The 12482-nt window shown below is 39.2% G+C and overlaps 1 protein-coding gene across 1 annotated transcript in view; it reads left to right on the forward strand.

The window, feature by feature from the left end:
- Positions 1-12482, forward strand: part of COL25A1 (collagen type XXV alpha 1 chain) — a gene marked incomplete at both ends in the record, with an annotated part of 322903 nt that overhangs the window by 270194 nt on the left and 40227 nt on the right. The window contains one exon of the mRNA XM_082315013.1: positions 3449-3493. Coding sequence (XP_082171139.1) covers positions 3449-3493 — 45 coding nt within the window. The remainder of the gene's footprint in view (positions 1-3448; positions 3494-12482) is intronic.

The following is a 12482-nucleotide window of genomic DNA, read 5'->3' on the forward strand; positions in this document are numbered from 1 at the left end:
TGGGTGCTGCGTAGCTGAGGCTGCTTTTGCAAGTAAAGGTCCAGCAGGAGCTGTAATGACTCTGCTGTAAGAGGCCCTCTGAAGCTGGGGAATTTCCTCTTTGAATCCATAGTACATCAAACACAGTGAATGTTGTGCCTTCAGCTGCCTTTCATGAGAGTAGGAGGCAGGTCCTGCTGGGAGAGCTGGTGAAAGGGCAAAGAGAAGAGACAATGAGGGAACTAGATTTTTGCTTTGCAGTACTTGGTTACTCCTTACCTCAGGAGCCTTTGGCACTATTCTTGCCTCTTGTAACATTGAAAATTACCCACTGCTGCCAGAGTGGAGCTCAGAGTCCAGCTGCCAGTTGAGCTAGCAGGTATTCCAGACAGACAAGAGCTAAAATTCTATATAGTGAATGGCAGTACAACCATTTTCTAATACTCAAGGTCTTTTGGTGACTAAGCAAAACCCCAAAATGCATATAAATATGAAATAAAATAAGAAGTTAAGTCTTTTTGTTTGAGAAATTATAGCTGTCATCAATTGTAACAGACTAAACAAAGACTATTGTGGTTGCAAATGCAGTTCTTCAGGAAAATGCAGTTTTAATTAGGAAAGGTAATCAAAGTAGTTTAAAGCTATCTAATCCACAGAATCATTCAGTGTGTGCATTCTGCAGTGTACGCTTTGCTTGGGTAATAAACTAGAAAATGCACTTAAGAGCCTGTTGAGATTCATGCTCTCATTAGCTGGCTGCCATGGAGGCAAAACTAGCAGTGATTTACCAGCAGGCTCCTGGACCTCAGTCCCCTGGCACTCAGGTTTGATCTCATTTAGGTAACATAGATAAGTGAGAGGTACACCATTCAGACTTTCTATAGTCTCAGCTTGTTGTTCACACCAAAGGGGGCTTAATGTGTTCTTTCCACTTCACCTCACAAGCTTCCAATATGCCACATTTGTGTCCCCAGCCCGAACCAGCAGCTCCCATAATGCGCTTATTCAGAGTGCCTGCAGCCAACCTCCTCCAGCCAGGTGCCCCATGTCTGCTGTTCTGCCCCCTGCTTAGCAGGGACTTGTTCGCCCCACCAGAGGTTGTGGGGGACCCTTTTTTCAACTGGAGACATATCTCTGCCCTCTATGTCATCTCAATACTTTTCCCCCTACTGTAACCCATTCGTATTTCCTTCCTGTATCTTCCCTCCTTCCTTATATTTTACTTCTTCCTCTTCTTCCAGTTATTCCTTATCTATCTTCTAAGGACAGATAAATACAGAGCTGCCCACCTGAATATTTACATGAAATGAAATGTGATGGTATTTCAACGGCCTGACAAGTCTGTTGTGTGCCATACGTATTGCAGAGGTGATAGAACAACCTGCCCTGCCAACCTTAGCATTATGAGATGGAGTTAGTATACAGCCTTGGTTTCTTTCAAAATCATTCTTCTCATAAATCATACTCAGATCTTTTGTATCAGGAAAGGTCCAGAAAAGAAAATATTATGCGTTCATCTACAGTACTAATTCTAATGAAGCATTAGTGATTTCACTGTTTCACATTGTTCAATGTATCTTTGAGGGGCATTTTAATTGGTTTAGATTACTGTGACTCTGAACTGGCTTTGCTGGATCCTTTCTGCTTGTTATGTGTGGGTCTATGGGGGTTAGCTCTGTCCCAAGTCTAAACAGTGATCTGCTGCAACAATACTAATAGATTATCCGTTATAATTATTCAAATACTGCGCTTAGAAGTGAACTTTAGTGCTTCCACAATTAGATGAGAAAAGGTCACGGTAGCAGTGTGGTATGTATGGCTACGCAGGTAAGACACCAAAAGAGAGAGGAGTAGGGGTTTGGAGCTAGCATTTTTTCAGGAATGAATGTAATGGAGGCCTTTAAAATAATTATTCTTTTGCAAGAGTGATAACCCATTTTTAGCTTTAGAAAATGTTTGGCAACTTACCAAGAAATAGTAGTGTCTATTGAAAATGGTATTGTAGCCTCTACTCTTTCATCTCATTTTATAGTTAATATTTTGAGACTGGAATCTTTCCTGTGCTTTTAGGCAACGTGAACAGTTAAAATTTTGGAGTAACTGAAATGCACAAAGAAGCTGTTATCAGATCCTTCTATAACATTTAAAAATCACTCCATTTGGTAAAGCGATTTGCAGACTCTCTATTGTGTTTTTCAGTTTGTGGCAGAATGTAATTTTGTTATTAACGCTTCAAGTCTATTTAATACTACTGCCTCAAAGTGTATTTGGGTACTGTAGTCTGATGAGCATCTATATTATCTATATGTGTGTTTATGTTTGTTTATCTATACACATGTATATGTGAGTGTATGAATGTATGTAAGTGTGTACGTATACACGCATATAGAAAATATTTTAATAGCACAATCTGTATGAATCAGCCCAAACCACAGAGTTGAAATCTGGATTTCTGTAAAGCTCAGGAGTGTATAAAATCTGGAATACAGTTCAACTCATTACAAAGGTAAAAGTTGGCTTCAGAGTTCAGACCTGAGCTTCCAGAAAGTTCAGGGAACATTCAGATCCAGGGTGCTGGTTTGAATCCATCTATGTATTAAAATAAAATCTCCAGCCTTTAAAATAATGTTTTCTTCACATGTTATTGCTCTTTTTTTTTCTGTTCATCATTTTTATTTCCCTAGACAACATCTTTCCATTTAGCTAATATCTCAAAATGACCATTTGTGCGAATGTTGTCATTCTTGTCTTAGACTAATATCAACTTCATTTCAAAATTAATATAGTCAGTTTTCAATTCCTGTTGCAAAATTAACCTTGCAAACGCAGTACTATAGGTCTTTTTATTGCAACTTTAAAGAAGCAAGGCATTTCTGGGTAAAGCAACAGAAGGTTAAATTCCCACTATCCTTCATGATACCATGTGTATTCACAGATAAATAGCAAGCACTGAAACGATGCTACGGATAGCTCTATAAAAATGACAGCCCAGTTATAATTAGGCAGTCCTGCTTGAATTGCACAATTGAAACCAAGCTCTCCTGAATTGCTTTGTAGCTAAATCAGACAGTCACACAGCACAATATCTAACTGAGAGTTGAAAATGGAACAGAATTAAACATCTGTTGTATGTATGGAACTGAAATGGCAGCGTGTGAAATGAACTAGAGCTGCTTGTTTTCTTCCCTTTTGGTGAAGGCTAATGTGAATTGATTTTTAGCTTTCCTGATATGGATTTTCTACCTGGGTGTCATCTTCACATCCAAGGTTCCTAGAAGAAATTTAAGTCCTTAACATGACTCTTACTAATTGTACATTTAAGTCACTCATTTTGAAAATATCAGTCCTGCTTGAACTGACTAGCGGTCATCTATGCTCTTTTATCTTGCTGCAGAATATACAGAGGTGTTCACTGGACAGTGACCATAACTGAATAATGTCTGTAATATTATGTAATTTTCCTGTATAGGGTGAACCAGGTCTTCCTGGGCTTCCTGGACTCCCTGGCATAAAGGTAAATAAACTGTAGTCTCTGATGTACTGGGGGGACACCACAAAGAGGGGGGGGACTGCAAGAATGTGGCTAAAATGGACTTACTGTGCTTGTGCTATATCCGCTTCTGAGTCTCTGGTATTAAACTGGGGATTGTCACAGAAAGGTTTCACGTGGGAAATTGGTTAAGTGTCTATGAGTAAGCAAACAGTACATCTTACATTAAAATGTGAAGTAGAACATTGCATTCTAGTCCTTTTAAAAAAATGTAATATAGTAGTTTTTTATATTTCTATTTAATGGAAGAGGCTTGGTCATCAAAGTTTTACTTGGTTTCCACTTCAATGGGTGCTTTCCAATAGCAATAGCCTACCGAATGTACCAAGCCTCCAGTGGAGAACTGCATTAATTATACACAGGCTGTGGAGAACTGGCTGTATCGACAAAAATGCTCTGTGCTCCATTACACAGCAGTGATTTCCACTGACAAGTCAAAATGTTTTAATAAGATTCTATTCAGTATTAGCTACAGCCCCTGACCTAATACCTGGTTTAGTCCCTGGCTTCCGGTTTGTCTGGGATCTTTAGGTAAGTTGATACAAAAGACATGTGGTTGGTTTAGTTCTAGCATAAGTGGTTGCACTGGGAGTTGCAGACACTTGCATTGAGCTGTAACTGTATAATGCTGCACAAACCGAGTGGATTCACATACCCTGAGTGAGTGCAGATTAGAGTGGTTGCTTCTCCTTCGTGGCAAAGACTATTCTTTCGGAGAACAAAATCTCTTTGAAACTTTTTCTTTGCATTCCAGCATGGGCCTGTGCATACCTCATGAGATAGTTTTTATCATTTCTCCAATAACAAGGGGGATAAGCCAGAGGCCAAACTCTTGTCCATTTTGGTAGGATTCAGGATTTATCTCATGGAATGTAACATTTGCAGTGGGTTTCTCAAGGGACCTGTGAATTGCCACAGCATTCAAGCATAATGTCCCTTCTGTGTTTCTAGTGAATTATGGGAAGACTTGAACGTGCATATTAAAGTTTGTGTGTTGTAATACCTGAAAATATAGTTCCCAGGGAGGTTGTTCATTTTCTACGAGAATGAACCCTGCATTGACTAGTGAAGATCATGTAGGAGCAGAGTCCTTCATGTGATGGAACTGTATTTTCATAAGGAACTTTGACAGCAATCACTATTCTGTTTACTTTAATAGTGAGCAAAGAGGTAGCTCAGTTGGTCAGTGCCAGCGTCCTGGGGGTACTTGCCAAAAACAGCTGGGGTTACGGCTGGTCTTTGGAGATTCCATGTTCATGCAGATCATGCATGTCCATGTATATCATTAGCAAGTAAATAAAAAAGTCTAAATCTGAGTCTCTGCTCTGGGAAAATTATTGCTGTTAAGCTTTATTTGTTGTTGGTAAGAATGGCTCAGAAGGGCAGCTTTCAGATTCACCTGAAAGGCAAAATGTGAAGTGAAAAATGGATGAAGTGTGGGAGTTTTGCCCAGTGAAAATTTGTTTCGGAATTCAGTGGATACAGTGGTACAGTACAGTTGCCTGCAGAATAAAATGGAATAATTTGGTCAAATATCAGTTTTGGGCCCCTCACTACAAGAAGGACGTTGAGGTGCTGGAGCATGTCCAAAGAAGGGCAACGAAGCTGGTGTAGGTCTAGAGCACAAGTCTTATGAGGAGCGGCTGAGGGAGCTGGGGTTGTTTGGTCTGGAGAAGAGGAGGCTGAGGGGAGACCTTATCACTCTCGACAACAAAGCAGAGAACAAAGAGAACAAAGAGGAAAGAAAGGGGAAAGAAAGGACGTTGTAGTGAGGTGGGTGTCGATCTCTTTTCACAAGTAACAAGCGATAGGACAAGATGAAACAGCCTCAAGCTGCACCAGGGGAGGTTTAGGTTGGATACTAGGAAAACTTCTTCACCGAAAGGGTACTCAGGCACTGGAACAGGCTGCCCAGGGAAGTGGTTGAGTCCCCATCCCTGGAGGTATTTAAAAGACGGGTAGATGTGGTGCTTGAGGACATGGTTTAGTGGTGGACTTGGCAGTGCTAGGTTAACAGTTTGACTTGATGATCTTAAAGGTCTTTTCTGAACTAAACAATTCTATGATTCTATGTTTCTAAAAACCTTTGGGGTTCTCACTGCACTTTTTTGTTCTTTCTTCAGTCATATAATTGGAATTACGTGATGTCCTCCAAATTTGTGGCTTCCTATGATGTTTTAGAAATTAACACACTCTATTTGTCTTTTGGCTTGTGCCCCAAGTTATTGGTAAAACACATTTCCCAAGCAGGTTTGAAAGGTTAGCCTTAGGTGGCAGGGGCATTTGAAGTGCACTAATTCCTGTAGATGAATGGATATAGCTTAAACCTGTGTCCAACCGGCTAAGTAGTCAAGGAATGGGGACAATATATTTTGAAAATTAGATAAATAAATAGCAAAAGTTCATATCCATTTGATATACAGTAACTCAGATCACACAGGTGATTTCAAATGAACAAACTAGTTGTCTGAGGATCATGTTTACAGAACTTTTATGTTCTAAAAAGCTTTGGAATTGTTGGATGTTGATGGACTGATATGTACAGGCGTCTTTGAGACAGGTGAGAAGGAGGCAAGAGAAGATTCCCTGTTGCCTAATTTTGAAAGAATTTCCTTTAGTATCTTCTAGAACTTCCATATAAAGAAAAGAAGATCAAGATACAGGGATATTCTACACATAGGAAACTCTTGGATGTAGTTCTTCTGGTCCTAAATATTTATCTTTTAACTATTGTGTAGGGAATTTAAATCTATTAGTTGAACTACAAATTCGCTTTCTTGTGAATGAATCTCTCCACAGTGGCAGGCTGCATTGTGAAATGTTTTAGGTAACTGTGCACATACATAGCACTCTACAAATGCTAAACCAGCCTGTGAAAACATAAATGCCATGCCAGCCAGTGGACCATATCTTTCCAGCTACCTCTCATCTTTCTTCTCATGGTTGAAGAAGCTTCCCAAGGCATCCAGTCCAGTATGCTTGAACATGTAGCCAAACTACTTAAAGGATTAATAAATACTAATCACTGGCAAAGTTTCAGCTTCTTATAGTGACATTTCAGTTAATTAATGTTCCTGGGAACCTGTTAGAGCTTGGTTGAATGTGATACTGGAGTCTGAATGAACAGCAACACTGGACGGACCTGCAAGTATCATATCTGAATTCAGAGTATGCAGCAGGGTCTTTTACTACTTACTTTTCTAGACCCATTCACTATGCACATGCGGATGTTTTGGGAGTTCTTACTGTTCTTTTTCATTCTCTCCTCATTGTCAGTTGGTGCCATGGAGGAAACACAAGCGCAATCAGTTATTTCCAAGACAGTGATGAAGCTGTCTGTGACATGCTGGAGAAACGTTTCTCAAGCACCTGTTGCTGTTTAGGAATGGCTGGAAACTTAATGAGCCCCTGAATGTGTTCCACCATGTCACTCGGGAAGCGAGTAAGGCACCTAAACACAGTTTATTAACTCATCACTCTGATATCCCCCCATCTGATGCCAAGCAGACGCAGAATACTTTCTGTGAAACACAAACTTCATGTATCTGTTTTATCTCATAACTTTTATGAGATGATATGTACAAAGCAGCACTCATTTACTGTAATGGAAATCATGCATATCCTTATTCATTGTAATGTCAGACATCTCTCAAATCCACTGTGTTGTGTTTTCTGGCATTTGGGCAGGACAGTCCTCATCTTCATCACTGCAGTGGGAAGCCTTCACAGAACACAAGCCTCTTCTCAGTAGCAGCACTGTATGCAGGATCTGGCTTTTCTTTAGCATTTCTGGCATTTCTCTCTCTGTTTTTAAAACAAATACTGAAACAAAGCTTGTGAGTGCAACTAAGTTTTTATTCTACCATGTTCAAGAAAACTGCTGTTGAATGATTTGGCATGAGAAAAGAAAGGCTGCTTAGCCCTTCTGCTTTTGGAAGGCAGGGAAAGTTTTCTGTGTTTTCAAATCCAGTGGAACTGGCTGATTCAATAGCCTTGCCAGTATGCAGGATCTTGTATCTTTTTATACAATTACTTTTGACTTCCCTGGGATTGTGCCTGAGCAAGGTTTCAGAAGAACCTGGGTAAGGATATGGGAATTTGAATCATGTTGTTTTTCTTCTCTTTTTCTGTTTATGAAAGCAAAAGCAGTTCTATTTTCATCTGTTCTGTACTTAAATTTCTTTTTTTCCTGTTCATGCTCAAAGATCTTATCCTGTCACTTTCCTAATTCCAGGTAAAGACTGAAAAAATGCTGCTCCACAGAATTTATTTTTTTTTAGCTCTAGAAGAGCTTTCATCCAGTGAGTTCTTTTACAGAAGAAAACTTCCAGAGAAAATGAGAGGCAGAATTTTCAAGCTGGATGCATAGAAGCTAGTCTCCTATTTAAACTCTTTTAGAAAAGAGAGTGACTGTTGTTGAAGCTCATGTGTTTAGATGTTGCTCTTGTCATCTGATAGCAAAATGAAAAGAAATCTGAAGTAAATGGTAGTTCCAAGCATTTCATTTTGGAGTCAACGACCTTCACCACCTACAGGAAAGTTCTTCAAACTCCCCTTTTGCCCCAGGAGTTCCTGGGAAGGCTGAGCACATTTTCCTAATGCATTTTTCCTTTTCCATATTTCCATTCTTCTTCCTGTTTTTCTTCCTTGTTAGTGACTGTTACCAGGAAACCTACAGGGCCTATATCTCTCTCTTTCCATTTTTTCCAGGACTCTTGTATTCTTGCCCAGGCTTCAGTTCATCTTTATCCTATAGGTCACCATACTCGGAACTCTTTCTAGCCTGACCTCAGGAGCTGGAAGGGACCCGCTGACCGTGTGACAGGCATCTCCAAATCTTGGATATAGAGATGTGCAGAACATGTTAATTGTAGCAATTGAAAATTGTGGGAATTCAGCTTCAAACCCTGCTTTATGGTAACTTAGGTTTCTCCCTGATATGCACTTCCCTTAGCTGATATATATTTTGAAATATTCAAGTGTGAACTAATTTCCAACCTTTCATCACCCACATAGAGTGTTCTTAAGAGTGGGTCATCTGTCTGAGTAGAGGAAAATGTGCAATGTAGTATAGGTCAAATACTGAAAAGTAGATTATAATGATGCATGTTCTGGGTGAATGGGAACCGATCTAAAAAAAAACAGGACTTAGTACCTGCATTTGGAGGGCTAGTTTTCAGAAGTAGCTCTATGCATGGGTAGGTAAAAAAGATCAAATAAAAAAAATTACACAACTGTGCAACTAATTTTCAATATTCAGTTTCCAGAGTGGAAGATTATATATAAACATTTATCTGCATGTATGTAGTTAGATATCTAGCCTTGTTCATTCATTCCTAGCTGTCTGGTTTCCATATGCTATGGCAGTAATCATTTGCATAGGGTAGACATGTAATTTCCTAGACTTAATTTCGAGAATCAAGGCAAGAAAATGAAATCATCATTAACGTCGGATGGTATGCAGTGTTAGGAGTGTTTACTGGGGCGTTCTTTGAGATATATGCAGTTCTTATTTATCCATCAGAAACTCTATCATTCAAATCATGAAAGGTCTCATTTTCTTTCCTGGAAAAGGCTAAAACAGAAGTAACTGAAACACAGGACGTTGTTTCCTTTAAAGCTATTACTAGTTGGAAGACTGAGCTTATAAGGATATATTTCACAGCATCTGTTTTATAACATAGTATAATTTTTCTTTATAAAAAATAAAAATCAATCCAAATCCAAATTTTGAACACAATTGAATAATCTGAGAGTCTTTTGAATTCAGAAATCAAGTATTTTGTCATCCATAAAGAAGACTTCACATCAGTAATCTGAAAGTATTTCTGTGCTTCAAATACACAATTTTAGATGGTCAGGAATGAGTGCATGCAATAAAGTTCTTTATCTTTCAGAGTAGCAACAAAAATTCCTTAGATTTGTCATCTGTTTTCTAAAGGAAACAATTTTGGGCCAGACTCTTAATAATTCAATAGTTCAGTCACTGCAAAGAATTAAAAACGAGGCACTCATTACAAGTTGGTTTTATTCTAATCCTCAAAAGTAGGTACCATGCTGACTTGAATTACAATTAGCCCTGAAGTAAAAAGTCCTTGATATGACTAATGCATGCAGAATTAATCAGAATTATTACTGGTTCTGTTAGCACCCTTCCAAAGCAGCATACCTTCTAAGTAGAGAGAACTTAAGAGTGATGAAAAAATTAGGCTCACTAAAAAGCAATAAATGTCATACAAAGTAGGGCTAGTTGTGAAGCTTCAGGGTTTTAGCCAGGTTGTAAGGTAGTACATTTTACTACTTTAATTCTAAAAGAATCATAAAGGCTAAACATGCATTTGGAAATTCTAAACCAGAATTGTTTTTCTAAGTTTAGAGACTGATTAGGGGGTAAAGATATTGTTTCAAATGCAATGAGTGAGGCAGACAGCCTGTTTTAACTGGCCATTTCTGGAGCCAATTCTGAACTGGTATGAAAAGCCTTAACAAAGACCTTATAAAATGGGGGTAGTTTTTTTTTTAATCAGATTTCCTTTTACCTTGCTCATTTCCGTCTTATGAGCTGAATACTGTAGTCCTCCCAAGAGCAAAATTCCCATGGACATCAGGACTATATATAAAGTCCTTTTAATGCCCTTCATAGTGAGAAAGTATAAGGTGCCATTCTCTCTGACTTGTATAGTCTAAGGCCAGCTGAGTTTCTGAGGAATCACTTCACTGGAACTGAGTGCTGCAGACGCAGGCAGGGCGCGAGCAAGTACAGCTTCATCAAATGCAATGGACTGCTCTGTTCTAGACTCCTGAGAATTTGGCCCTCGCTCCTCTCCAGAGTGGAAAAGTTGCAGTATTTTTGTTAGATAGCAATCTTGGAAACAAAGTCTGAGTAGAGGAGATGGCAATTTCTGGAAAATCAACACAGGCACCAGTGAACCAAATCCAATTTATTGTAACTTCGTAGCTGTTCTCCAAATTGCCTTGCATGTGGGTTTTGGGGTTTTTTTTCCTAGCTCTTGTTCTATATATCTCCACCTTTGCAGGATTCTTTCAGTAGCGTTAGGCAAGGAAAGGGCATCATACTGGTTTTGTTTTAAATATGCCTATGAGTCGGAGTAACATTTAAGACAAGCACACCTTGGTCTCTCGAAGTGATTAAAATGAGGACCCTTCCATGTCAGTGCTTGCCAGAAAAGACACTTCAGGCTTTCCCAAGGTCTGTGGCTTTTGAGGATTTTGCAGGCTGCCCCATGCCAGATGTGGGCAGCGCTTGAAGAACGACTAGACCTACAGGCAGGAGTTTGGGAGCTCTGAGCCTGCCCCCAAGTTTCGTGTTGGAGCATGTCAGGGTTCTCCTCCAGCCCATGTGGCTAGGTTTTCCATGTTTGGGAACTGTGGTGTGGACCCACATTACCAGAATCCTCCACAGAAATTCTGGATGCTTTGACGTGGTTTGCCATCCAGAGGTGCACACGCAGGAGTCCTGGCCTTGGCACGTTCGGACTTGCAAGTGAAGACCAGGGAAAGGTGCGCGTGTCCTGGCTCGGTGGCAGACCTGGCAGTCAGCCCTGGAGGTGCGGAGCTGCCGTGGTCTCAGCACTGGGGCGGACACTGAATGAAACATTTCAAGACCAACGAACTATGTAATAAAGGTGAGAGTTTGACATTTAAACTCCTTGGGCTAGTTCTAGTGCTTAGCACTAGATAAGGGTAAGGACTGAAATGACAGTATTCCTTGCAAATTCATGGTCTAAGAGTTGGTCTAGTCTCATTTCTCTAACATAGAGAAAATAATGCAGTAATCTCATGTAGAAGGAAAATAGTACGGTGGCCATGAGAATCTAAAACAAAAAAATTTTTAAGAGCTCTTGCAGTGTTTATATCTGTAAAGGGAATAACTGGCTTGTGTGTTTTATGGCTCTAGCAACAATAAAATATTTTATTAGTAAGTTCAAATATTTTTATTTACCAAAGTAGGATAATTCTGTAATTTCAAAAATGGAAGTGAATTTATTTCATTGTTATAGAAAAGTTGATGGTTAGGGCACTTTTCTGCAGCACAGATTTTCTTTTCAGGCAAACATTGATCCGGATGGGAAAACGTGTGTTTTATTCTTCGGAAGAATAATTATAGAAGGAAGAGCCTTCTGTGGAAAACCGTGTATCCAACAACTGCTCTTCTCTACTGATTGCTTGTATCAGCATAGAGCTGTGTATTTCAGGCACTGCCAGTGGACTAGGCTTGTCTGTGAGAACCAAGTTTCAAATAATTGTATTGCTGTGTGTCTCAGCTGTGCAATGAAGGCTAATTCAAACTGAGTACAGTATTAGAACTACATTGTTAATAAACGTTTGCCAAATTACTAGTGTTTAAAGCAGTAATTAGCATTGCAAATGGGATTTCAACTGTTGCACTTTTTTAAGTGAAAGTCCAAGTTTTAGCCAATTACAGGTTCTATAAAAGTCAAAAGAAGACAGTGACAGCAAACAGTGTGTCTTAGGGTTAACCTCTGATATCAAAGCTAGCCTCTGCCTCAACCCGTAAAAGCTTTGATCATCATGGAAACCAGTTATGAATATGTCTAGATAATAATCCTCATAAAAATTTGATTATCCTCTGAAGTAAATTACAAGATGGCTTTTTTACTATGAAATTCCGATAGAGCTCACATTTTGCTAGGCATACAGCATGCCATTACAGGGCCCTTTTCTGTTTCAAAGATTTTATTATAAGAGGTGAAAATGAACATTAACAAGGTTTGTGAATAATAGTATATCATTTGCTGTCTGACCCACTAGTATCTCTACAGTTGACAAACATTTGAGGGTGAAAATGAGCACACATAGAGGTAGTCTTTTAGTCTCTTAAAATATTAACATATCAAGCCATTAATAATTATTCTTAAAAAGATAACAAATCACTCCTGTAAACTGGAAGCAATTCACAAGCTTGTTGATT

This window comes from Platalea leucorodia (assembly GCF_965183815.1).
Source record: "Platalea leucorodia genome assembly, chromosome: 6".
In the NCBI taxonomy this organism is placed as follows: domain Eukaryota; kingdom Metazoa; phylum Chordata; class Aves; order Pelecaniformes; family Threskiornithidae; genus Platalea; species Platalea leucorodia.